The sequence below is a fragment of the Anticarsia gemmatalis genome, chromosome 3 (assembly GCF_050436995.1).
Source record: "Anticarsia gemmatalis isolate Benzon Research Colony breed Stoneville strain chromosome 3, ilAntGemm2 primary, whole genome shotgun sequence".
Taxonomy (NCBI): Eukaryota; Metazoa; Arthropoda; class Insecta; order Lepidoptera; family Erebidae; genus Anticarsia; species Anticarsia gemmatalis.
The window spans coordinates 6,184,477-6,197,108 of NC_134747.1; the positions used below are offsets into that span (position 1 = coordinate 6,184,477).

The 12,632-nt window shown below is 34.2% G+C and overlaps 1 protein-coding gene across 2 annotated transcripts in view; it reads right to left on the reverse strand.

Moving 5' to 3' along the window:
* LOC142987317 (uncharacterized) overlaps positions 1-12,632 on the reverse strand; it is a 32,226-nt gene that overhangs the window by 10,438 nt on the left and 9,156 nt on the right. For both annotated transcript variants that reach the window (XM_076136004.1, XM_076136003.1), the window contains exons 2-5: positions 6,787-7,036; positions 5,646-5,732; positions 4,240-4,557; positions 3,411-3,551 (exon numbers count right to left, since the gene is read on the reverse strand). In XM_076136004.1, the coding sequence (XP_075992119.1) occupies positions 3,411-3,551; positions 4,240-4,557; positions 5,646-5,732; positions 6,787-7,036 (796 nt within the window). The remainder of the gene's footprint in view (positions 1-3,410; positions 3,552-4,239; positions 4,558-5,645; positions 5,733-6,786; positions 7,037-12,632) is intronic.

Consider the following 12,632-nt stretch of genomic DNA (forward strand, 5'->3'; position numbering starts at 1 on the left):
TTTTGACGAGAAACAATAACCAAAATTTTAGCTCAAATGTTCAAGTATTTATAGTAACTACCTTGTATTCTTGTGTTGTGTTTTATATAGAATGCGAATATATCGCAAGCGTGGTAAAGTAAAAGCTATATTCGGAATGTAAATGATAGAATACAGATAATTGTCGTCGACGCCAGTGCGTCGCGTCTTCGTAATAAACACTTCGTAATTTCCGACGCACAATATCTCATTATGATGCAAGTTAAGAGACAGCTAACAAATTTCATTACAAACTTTAATAAGTTCTTTTACGATGGCACATGTGGGTGCATTGCCTTATTACAACAATAATGTGTTGTCTTCATCCCCCTCCTAACAAATAATGAATGACAGAGAAAGACGAAAATAGCCTCTGGATTTCAATTCGCATAAAATCATAAGACATTAAGAGGTTAACCTTTAAAAGAAACAATATCTACTTAAGTATAAAAGAGGCGAAATGGGCTCTTTAACGTAAAACTCTTGGAATTTGAACTGAAATTTACCGCGTCAAGTCGATACTTGGCAAATCAACTTTCTTTCAAACGTCACCCTTGACTGATTTGTAAATGGCTTCAAAGGAATCCGAGACTCGGAGTATCGAACAATAAACTTTAAGGGACTCAATACCTAAACAGGCTTTCTAAATCTTTGAAATTATGGAAATTATATTAATCTTATAAACTTGTTGTAAACTTAACTTTAACAAAAATTCAAGAACACTTATCATCTTATTCATAGGTAGTTATTATCATTTTATTCATATAATGGATAGGTGTATCTAAGTGGGTAATGTGGGTATCGTGTATCGTTCAGTTCAATGAAACGGTTAATGGCATTTATCAACAAAGATATAATATCGAGTACGAGTACTGTGAAGTAATCGTTACTTTACTTCAAGTTATTGGTACTCAGTCTAAACGGTCCCAGTTATTTCCCTAAAATCAGTCCGATCATAAAACTTTTCGTACAAATTATTTATTTGAATGGCAATAAAAAGTACCAACTGATACAAAATTACCATTAATTTTGTCGTAAAATGGCTGCTCGTCCCTTATCATATCGGCCGACAGTAGGCACCGACTGGTGTAATTATAATAATTTTATTGTTGCATTGATAAATCGTGAGTCATTAAATTATGATTCATCGTAATGATGTTCAAGTAACTATTAGAAATACTCTTTATTTGCTAAATAAAATAGGTCAAGTATGATTAAGGTCGTGGCCTTTGTGATAATGTCTATATTAAATAAATGTCCGGGACGGCTAATGTTCTGGTGTAGACTCGAAGAACCTCATGTCGCCTTAACCTTAGAACAATGCCCAAACTAAATATTCATACTCAATTTGAATAAAATATAATCCAATACATAATTTGTGTAAACCAGGGAAACATTGATAAGCAATCTTTTATCGTCAGTTTAGTTTCACATGGCAAGTGTATATCACATTTTTAAATTAAAATTTGCATTCAATATGTTATTTTATTATTATTATGATCAAACTCAAAAGTTTCATGACAACCATAATACTTATAGTATTATGGTTGTCATCCATAATACTTATAGTATTATGGTTGTCATGAAACTTTTGAGTAAAAAAGAGCAAAAATTAATAAAATATTTTATTGTTGTTACCTATATTCGAGAATAACCATTTCAGAAGCTCCTTAAAATATTCTTTATACTTTTTTTCATTATTAAACTATTATCTTACCCTTCACACGTGTTTTCAAAATTAGTGAAATTATGAGCATAAAAGGAAATCTGTAAAGTTTTAACTGAAAAACTTTGTAAAACAGAACGACATTGTCGCATACAAATATGTAGAACTTGTTATTACATAGGAATAAAGCAAGCACTATTGTATTTAGAAACTAGTGTTATGAAATTAGGTTTTTGTCAGCAATACTGCAGCTTAGATCAGTGAAATTCTATTATAAAGAATGCGATTGTAATTACACAATGACTGTTTATTACTATCTCTCGTATTTGGAATAGTTTCACTTCACACACGCAAGGAAAACAAAACATATCTTGTAGATATATGTATTTTCTAGTTGTTATCTAGTTAGAATAAATACAAAGATTAGTGTTAAATCAAGCAATTGACCTTTAAAAAGTTAGCGGGGCGGCTATTTGCGAATGTGGTAAAATATAAAAAAATAAACATTTTGAATCGCAATAAAAAAACATAAACTTCATGTAATCGGGTGGGAAGTGCGATATCGTGTTATCTTTAAAAAATACGACGTAGTATTGTTTCTCAAGCACCAAATTTACTTAAAGTTTTAAGTATACTTATTTGATTTGCTAAGTTTGACGATCATACCACTTATTGTTTACAATCAATATCTATCAACAACCATTGATGTTTCCAAACACCCACAAAGTTTTCCTTCAGCGAGGTTGTCGATCAATTGTCGGACGTCTTTCCTAGTCAAAACAGCGGTGGAAACCGACATTATGTAATCAATTAGCAACTTAATTACTTAGCTCACCACTGAGCTATTGGTTAATTTGTATTAATTGATTCCTTTTAGAGCAATTTTAATGTTACTACATTTACATAACCGTTCAAGTTAATTAGTCTGCCATTATTTACAATACTTTTATGTTTAATAAGAGTAATTAATACTTACCGGCTCATTATTTAATGGCCGCACATTTATTAAATAATTGGTGCGGTATTACTTAACAAGGACTAATGAATGGCATATAGTTTAAAGTCTACTGTTTAATGTTGACTTATCGCGGTTCGGAGTTCTTCGAAACTTGCATGCAGCAAATCTGTCATTGTTATAGTTTTATGGTGACTAATATTACGTGGTATTTGCTGCAGCTAATACAAATATAGTATGCAGTTTTATATGAGAGGACCGCTTTCAAATGCAAGTCTTTTGTAATTAAGCGATGAGGAATGTTTGAAACGTATCACCTTATGTGATACTTACTAAACAAGCATAGTATATAATTATGTTGTTTTTCTAATCTCTGTAAGACCGCTATCTAATAATAATTAGATAGCGTCACTCGCGTGTTATAAAAGATCATGCACTGTAGTTTTATGTTTGAGCTGAGCTGGTTAAGTTTTACGCAAACGTAATTTAATTTTCAATTCATTCTATAATCGTCATCATTCGTTTCAATTTACAAATACTGTTCAAAATCATTCCTCGAATCATCGCACGATAATAATAAATTATTCGGCAATATATAATGTGTAAGTACAATGATTATAACGTGTATTATTTACTTAAGCGGAATGCTTGGCGGCCTTACTATTACTTGGATTTTTTTATTTAACGTGGTTCTATTTCCTATAGTCAAGCAAAGGCGCCTCGTCCGTACTTTAACTCTAATAAGAGTTAAAAATATTCCATATTACTTACTTTTCTATAAACAACAGTGATGAGCACAAGTTTGTCGAAAAGGAATATCCTCATGAGCTGGCGTCGTCTTCGCGCGGTGTCCATCGCGAAGAACTCGTTCTGACGCAGCAGCCGACCTTGGTTCAACAGGTTCAGGTACGGCTGCAAATAAAACCAACACATTAGAGACCTTGCTAATACAATAATTTTACTAAAAAACTTTTTTTTGGGGTATCCATTTTAAGACTAGTATCTAATAAGATTTCCTTTTGCTTAAGCGAACTGAGAATGTCCTTAGAGGCGTGTAATACTAATATTTTATGTATTAAATGGCAAACAAATGTTCTGGTAAAATATATTCCACAGTAAAACCTTAAAACAAGTTTGTTCGTTGACACCGCAATGGCCGTTATTTACAAAGGCCACGGTTGCGAAATCGGTTATGAATTCATTAGACACAGGCTTACGATAGCTAACATGAATTCGTTGTATTTACATACATTAACTATAAACAATAATGTTTATAATAATATTAATATAACAATCAGCGGTCGTCAATGTTTTTGATAAACAAACTTCAACAGAAACACTTAATGAACAACACAAATTGTCAACGATTATCACAGTCCAATTATTCTGTACAGTACAACCAGTCCCATTATCAACAAACTCAGAGACATATCTGAGACGTTATGAAAATAAGATAATAAACATTATCTCACTCGCCTCAGGCTAAATATGTACTCGTACATATAGGGAAAGACAATACATAACGTTGAGATTCTATGTTACAACAATAGGCGATCCGACACTATGTTTTGACGGAAGCCAATTATTAGATTTCACTCACCGGACAGTCACTAATATTCTCTAGCGCCATTATCTCATCGACCGCTGTTAATACACACTCAATCATAGTTTTTGCCAACTTCAAACTTTCCAATGGCGTCTCGTCGTTATCGGAGGACTCGCCGTTACTGCCGCCGGTCTCGTCACTGTCCACGCTCAGCTTCGATATCCTCGAGTCTGACTCACACCTCTCATTCTCGTAATTGCTATAAGTTTTCACCAGATCGGCCAAAAACAATTTATACCTCGGTATCCTTTGCACTGGTTCGAGTAAATAGCTCGAGAGATCTAACCGATCACCTAATTCTAATTGTATTCCCTGAAAAGTAAAGTTTCGTTTAAGTACATTTTGTTCGATCGACTGGTATATCGTTCGCGGTTATATTTCATTTAGTAATCATAATTTTATAGCCTTTCACCGGCTTTCATGCGTAATTTGGGTCGAATGATATGTGATCGCGATCGAGCCGTAGGATTACTGGAGCAGAATTTCATCTGAGCAACTAGACTGAGAAGGTTCACAGAAGGGAAATGGTACGCGACAATTATAATAATAAAATACAAACTTTCACTCGAGTTGGACGTTTATGTCGCGACATTTAACTTGAGTCAGCACTGAAAAAGTATGAAACTTGTAATTTGGAAAATACTAATGGAAGCTGTAGAAGATCTGAAATAGGTATATTAGCACTCGTTCCACCAGAATGATTAAATTCATAATTTTGTATAATGAATACCCGCTTGTACGTAACGGAGTATTATTTTTTAAACGGTGGCAGTCGAGCAATGCCTATGAATGTGCAAGTATAACGGTAGTACCAACAGTTAGGCGGTTGTTGAACAGTGCTCGCCAGCCACCGTAACCTCACAGAAATGAGGAAATAACGCTGGACTACCATCGTCCCGCCACTCGTGATGCGTGCATGCGGCCAACCGATAATGTTTCAATCAATTGAGTTTTTACGGTAACGTAAATCATGTAGTAACGCGACACTAATACCGCCATTAAAGCCGCAATGACGTACAGCTTTTACGTGCCACAAAAACATATTTGTAACTACGGCTAATAGAACTTAATGGTTTTTATTCATCTCATATTTATAGCTATTTAATCTACAATGTGTAGGAGTCGGATCTGAACTTTAAATGTGGGTTTTTTGCTAACGGGGAAATACCGTGACATATAATAAACAAATATAATGTTCTTATCAAACCTAAAAGCAAGTTAGTGATAATAAGTACAACTCATCAAACAGTAAGAAGTACCGACTGTATTCCGTGATTCTGTGTCAAGGTTGTATTTACTTAATTATCTTTGAATACTGTAATGGCTTCTGTCTAGAGGACTTTCACCTTTTTGTTCTAATTTAATGCCGCAAAAAATGGCCAGTTATAAACAAGACTTACCTGGAAAAATTGTTTGTGTTCAAATACCAGTCTCGTCGCTCTCTTATTATTCCTAGAGTACATTACGTACAGATTGAATCTTTTTTCCTGTAAATAAAAAAACGTGTTATTTGGTCATACTTTGGCTGAGATGTTTATATTAAATTCGCGTGGTAATCATAAAATGTCACGTACGTTAACCACGGTCAGTATCAAGTCAATATTGAATTTGATTGAGCCGATATAATTTGAGTGAAATTCCTTTACTTTCACCGAATACGGCCGAGAGCAGTAAAACTACTAAAGCCAGGGTAATGTGGCGAGAAGTTGATGAACTATGGAGAATTGTTGGACACGTTGGTGAATATAAGGGTGAGGGTCGAGTGAAGCTGAGACGTGCGGAACAGCGGTTTACATCAAAGAAATATTTAAACGAAGCGAATTTCTGATGCTATTTCTATTATATTTTCTATTTCGTCAATCTTACAAGTCTGTTTGTTGTAACTCCGCTCCGCTCATCTCAGCTTCAAAGAGACCTCACCTTTTCCATTGAAGCGAGAGTCGTATTTAGTCAAAGTTCTCGTGTTCTAGTCATTTCTATGAATCAAAAGTGAAGAAAGACGGTCTCATTACTGCAGTGAAGTGGCCAGGCATAGAATCACGCTCGGTAGTCCGTGACACCAATGTTTTTATAACGATTTGCTCTTAATCGGTCATTACGTCGACTATTTACTCTAGTTAGAGAGAGATAAACGGTTTGCAGTGAACTTGTACTCTATTTTTGTAATGTAGGAAATGCATTTGCAAAGATTGTTTTATGATAAGCGCTAGTGGGGCAACCAAGAATCGACCGTGGCGAGTGATAATGAGGCATTATTATTTTAATCAAAAGATGTTATCTAAGTAAAGGAACAAACAGATTGCTTTGCTATTAGATTGCGTGATAAGAATACAAGAAAGCCTTGCTAAATTGGACAGTCTAGATGAATGAAGAAATTAATCTTTGGCAACACACTTCCAGAATTCGTTAGCTTAGTGAATTTAATGTTGAAAGATTAACCTACATTATTAGAATGTCTAACGACTTACTTCCCGGCCTACTAACATTTATGCATATACAGTAATATTGAATACAGAAGGATATGTTTATTAAATTACTTACAAATCGCCTAAAACATTGTCCCAACTTCCTGAGATCATTCTCACAGTCTCTCAAAGCGGGCAGGAACTCTTCGGAGTGAAACCTGAATATCCTCTCGATGTTGCCGAAGATCTCTGGTTTGAGAGCTCTGAAGTTAGCCGCTAAATCCGGCCGACTCATGTGAGGTATGTAGTCCTCTACCACATGCCTTAGTCGTTCAACGTACACGTTCTCAGTATGTATTAGTTCATTCACTCGTTCTGTCAATCGCCTGCAAGAAAAAGATAGAAGATTGCTATATTCTGAGTTAGAATGAGATAGAAATAAAATAAACAATGCCGTGCTATTGTTTGTGGTACGGTTTCTACTATAATGCATTTTGTTTTTTGTTAAGTATAAAAGATATAATGTTCCGAATTCTTTTATGATACGAGTATGAGGAAATTCGTTGGTAATACGTCTGGAAATATAAATAATAAGCGAGCAAGCTGGCAGACAGACAAACGTTTTGTTTTAAATTATAATCGCGAGGTCAATATCAGGGTCACTGCAAACGAGTGGCTCTTGAGCACGTATACGTTTGCTTTCCTAAAACTGGGACAAACAAATATACCGTATTATAGAAAAGACGGATTAAACACCTAAATATTTGGTCTTTATTTTTTAATATCACAAAACTAAATTTTATGTATATTGGTTAATTTCCACCAAACTGCACGAGAATTTACATAATGAATAATCAAATAAACAATTAGTTAGAATTCATCGGAACTTAGTCATCGCGGTCAATAATATTCAGATTTCTGTGGTCGCAAATAAACAAAAAACCAGTATGACTCGAAAAAACTCTTTCTCTAGGAAAACTAAATATCGCCGGCCACTAAAAAAATACTTTCATATTGTGAGACCTAGGTATCTATTAGCCTCAACAGGCTGAAATAATTTGTTTACTATGAATTTTCTCACTGAACACTCGGATGGTATTATATCTATTTATTCTCATAATAAGCTAGAAATATATATAATCACGACCTAAGAATCTAACAGATATTTCCTTAAGCCATATTTACTCGTTCACATCTTGCTATATAAAGACATACACAGATGTACATAAATAGGTAAATAAAGTGCATGATTTTCATCTGACGTATTTGCTGACAGCTGAACCTATCAGATACGAATAACGACTTTAAAAATAAAACATTATCACTTATTATCAAATGGGTCAAGATTGCTCTATTGTCAATAAGGGCTAATGAATTAAATTAAGTGCATAAGCTATAAATATATTACTTCCTACAAAATAATGAGTCACAGGAATATGATACGAAACCGACAATACATAAAACAAAGAAAATATGTCTGAGATAAAAGTTTTTGCAATATCATGTTTCACGATTTCATTTAAAACCTTGAAGTTTTCAGAATAGAAAAGTTATTGCATTTTATCGAGTTCTTTGTTTCACAATACATTTAAATTAATTGCAATACAGCGAATAGCCATCAAAGGATATGAAAGCAAACATATTTGTATTTTATTGGATTCTGTAATTGACACAAAGACTAACATATTTAATAACTGGATCATATTACTTCGTACACTTTTTCTACAAATAAAGGTAATTTTGCAATCAGGTTCAAACACCAGTCTATTGAATTTTGCATTTGACTTTACTATAGTACAGTTTCAAAGGTATTAGTAAAACTTATAAACCATTCATATTTCTAACTAGCCACGGGTCAACGTCATCTATGAAAAATCTAATTAGTTACGGACGGAACTAAGGACAGCTGTTATTTTTAAAACAGCTTATTTAAATGTTACGCCACTCGTATTTACTAATACATTACGAAACGAATTCACACCTCAAATTACAATAGCTGCATAAAATGATACTATAGTCTAACAACTTAGTAAACACTTAAAGAGCCTTGTATGAAATGATCGCGATCGTCGGAGATATTCAAAAATCAAAAATACGAACATCAATAACACGCCAGCTTATGCAGCAGACGGAGGCCTGTTTGATACAGCTATTTCATTTTGGAAATACAGATTATGTTTATTGTAATTTAGATAAATGGCGCATGCCAAGGCTCTCTACTAAGTTGTCGGTCTATAAATAATTGTAAAGTGATTGTAGTAACATACAATAAGAAGATATTTTCGGTAGTAATTTACTGGTCCCACTTCTCGGAGCGATTGCAACGAATATTGAATATCAGATGATATCGTTTGAATACGATAGCCTGGGAATTGTAACGAATCTGACACCGCTATGAAAGTAATAAAGATTGATAGCAATCTACACTTGGAATTATTTTCAATTTCGAAGCAAATTGCGTTGTGAGAGTACTACGGGCGGATGTGCACTTTAAAAATAGTTTTATTGGAGCTGGAGCACGCTATTAAAGTTTAGAACTATTATTTTGAGAGATTATATAATTGACTTCTTTAACATAGTTCTTGAAGGTATAGAAAGTCCCCAATCCGCACTTTGACAGCGTGGAGGACTCAAGGCCTAACCCCTCTCTCATTACAGGAGGAAACCCTTGCCCAACGATGGTTAATCAATTATTTAAATGTATTATTAAAATTGAAAGTGACTAAAAGAAAACTGTTGAGGTACAAAGAGTTGTCTGGCTTCGTAAATAGCAAACACAATTTGTGCTTACTTCTGAAAAAAATTGAATCCAATAATATTAATTGCAATCATATTGACCACGCGTATAATATTTTCGGTAAATGTGTAGGTCATGCAACTATCACGTTTTACCTTAGTCGACAACTAGATTGCATTATTATAAAATGTTGAGTTTATAAATTGAATGTCCGCAAATTTTTAGCACCGATATATAAATTTAAAACGGTATTAAGTAATTCTAGCTGATGAATATTAAATGCGTCCATCGTTTAATTGAGGAAATCCGTGATTGTTCCTTATCTGTTCTTCTGTATAGATAGCCGGGGTTTTTTTTAACAGGGTCATTACCCAGCTAATATCGTCATTTCAGTAAACGGCGACACATTTGTGCAGTAGCGCAATTCTCTACAGTCAGTGCTATCGAGTATCGAGAGTTTGACATTTAAAATGTACTGCAAAAATAATTCCTACGGCGCCCGCTAGACGTACGCAAATTTTCATACAACGTTTTTCATTACGTAGCAGCCGAAAGTCGGTAATGGTTGAGAATCATCGCTATAGTTCTGTAAGCAATATTGCCGGATGTTTTTGACAGTTGTTCTTCAAATAATGCCGCAATGAGTATGCAAGGAACAACACCTGATTTGTAACAGAGTAATCTAGGACGCTAACTGCACGTTTGTCCTAGTCTAGGCTAGTATTAAGTGTGCGAAGGGACATTTGATATTCAGTTCCATATCCATATCTGATTGTCCCAGAAATAGGATACTTCAAAACCTTCTTTTTCTTTTTAAGTTAAAACTTCCGTATTACCATGTGTCACTCCGCACAGCTGTGTTTAAGGAAGACATATTAAAATGCACAAATCAGAACACACCTTGAAACTCTTGTTTATGAATCACAAAAAGTCTGTACGTTTCTAGAATTCAAACCAATGATTTAGATTAATCATTACTATACAGTCCTTTGATATAAGGTGACATTTTGCGATAGTGCTGGGATAGTGCAGGTCCAAAAAATAAGTTCGTGTATTATTATTACTTATTTCATATATAAAAATAACAGATTATGTTTAGGTAGCAATAACGACTAGAAGGTTCCCATTCTCACCCAATTATACTCATCTAACAGGCATTTAGACTAATTAATGAGGTTAACAAGAATACAGGCAACGTCCAAAATATGACCTAGACTAGCAAACAGACTAATAAACACACCACCTTTGCCTAATCAGTCGGCTAAAAGCCACACCTACTAGTAATCTGTACTATACCTTAATATTATACATATTAGGTCGGGGAAAAAGTCTTTTCGCATTATAGTATGTAGGTATGAACTTGTAATAAAATCTCTTTGGCTTCAAGAATCACAAATGAGTACATGGTTCATTAGGTTTCTTTTAGTGAGCTCGTGAGGTACCCAAATATCGAACTTTTTTGTGTAGAGAAAAGATTTTATTACAAGTTCATACATACTGTATTGCGAAAAGACTCTTTCCTCGACCTAATATGAAAGGTTGGATGTTAGTTACTCTTTCACGTAAAATCTACTCAACAGATTTCGATGTTATTTAGTACTCAAATAGTTCATAACCTGGAATTACAAGCATACAATTCTTTTGCTACAGGAAATCTTTTCATGCGGACGGAACAGAATTTAATATTTTATAGAGCGGGGCTATTAAACCACATAACATAATTAATTTAGAAACCAGTATTACTCATCTCGAAATCGCATTTAATTTCCCGTTAATATGACATAACGTGAAGAAAGCACGTTTGGAAATACCATGCCGTGACGTAAGAGATGTTTGGAGCTGCGTCACCATCTTTTGTAGGTTAACTACTCATGTGACGTCGTTATCTACATGTGCCTGTTTCACCATACATAAATATTGGCATATAAAAATAAATAAATGAACCCGTTAATATGTTACCAATTAATATTATATTTACATCCTACATTTGTCCAACGAGATGGGCCAAGGCCTGTACCGAGCGTCTGCTGAACCTAGAAAACACTCCTGAAGAGAAGATCCTCACTCTAGGAGGAACCCTTTCCCAATAGTGAGACAGTGATGAGTTAAATTATTTTACTCCATACCGCATTTTACTGGCATTTGTTAATTATGGTGAACTCTGGCATGAGTTTTCTAGTAGTATAAGTTTATCTGAGTAACTGCAGTTCAGAAATAACACGATATGTTACTATCTAACTCAATCATTGACACAAAACAAAGATTTGCATCAAAAGCAAATATGATTTTGGTATAATCGTGCAATGTCCCTTGAATCTATTTTATTATAAACGAGTTTTTTAAAATAATAAAAAGTAGATTAGACTTAAATTATATATATTATCTTGATATAAATATATATTGCGAAGTAGCCTTGATGTTTTTCCGCGATTTCACGTAGCACGGGCAACGGGCATGCATACAGAATACGGTATCTACAAATGTAATACAAGCAGTATATATACAACAAATATGTATATTATATTATATTGAATACAAAACGTTTTCTTAATATAACTTATGATTCAACCGATACTATAGTTAGAATTCCGTTCTTGTATTTTAATCGTCTTGTCTATTATGTTTGAGACCGATTGACGTCAATAATTTACTTGGAGTTATTAAAATCATTATTCTAAAGGCTTAATGCTGTAATACTAGTTATAGTGTCCACCGGCCACCGGATTTCTAAGTTCACTACTAGTGGAATCAATTCATAACATAACAGGTCTGACTTCCGTAAAACAGAAAAACACAAGGAAACTCACTTGTTCCTGTTTTCATTACATACCATACACATACATTTTTGTCGGTAAACTGTAGTTTAGCAACTAAGTTGGCGATTAAAAACAGTGGCCAAGAGTAGCCAGCTCTTCTTATTGGCCTTACGAACTGGCGGTAAATTCACTCTCTGTATCATTGACTAGCATTAGTGTCAGTACTTGACCTATATGAATAAATGATTTTGATTTAGCAGGGAGCCTTGTATGATAGGTGACCAGCTGGTCGAGGTAAAATATAGAATTTTGAACTTAAAGGGCCGTATAGTAGTAGTATGCAGCTGATGGTAGCTCGCGTGATACAGCATCTTTTATTTTAAAATACACAAAAAAAAATTCTAGATTAATCGCACATGCAAAGGCTAACTAACTTGTTGGATAGTATTCATAAACGTAAAATCTCTTCAAACGGTGTCACAGTCGGCG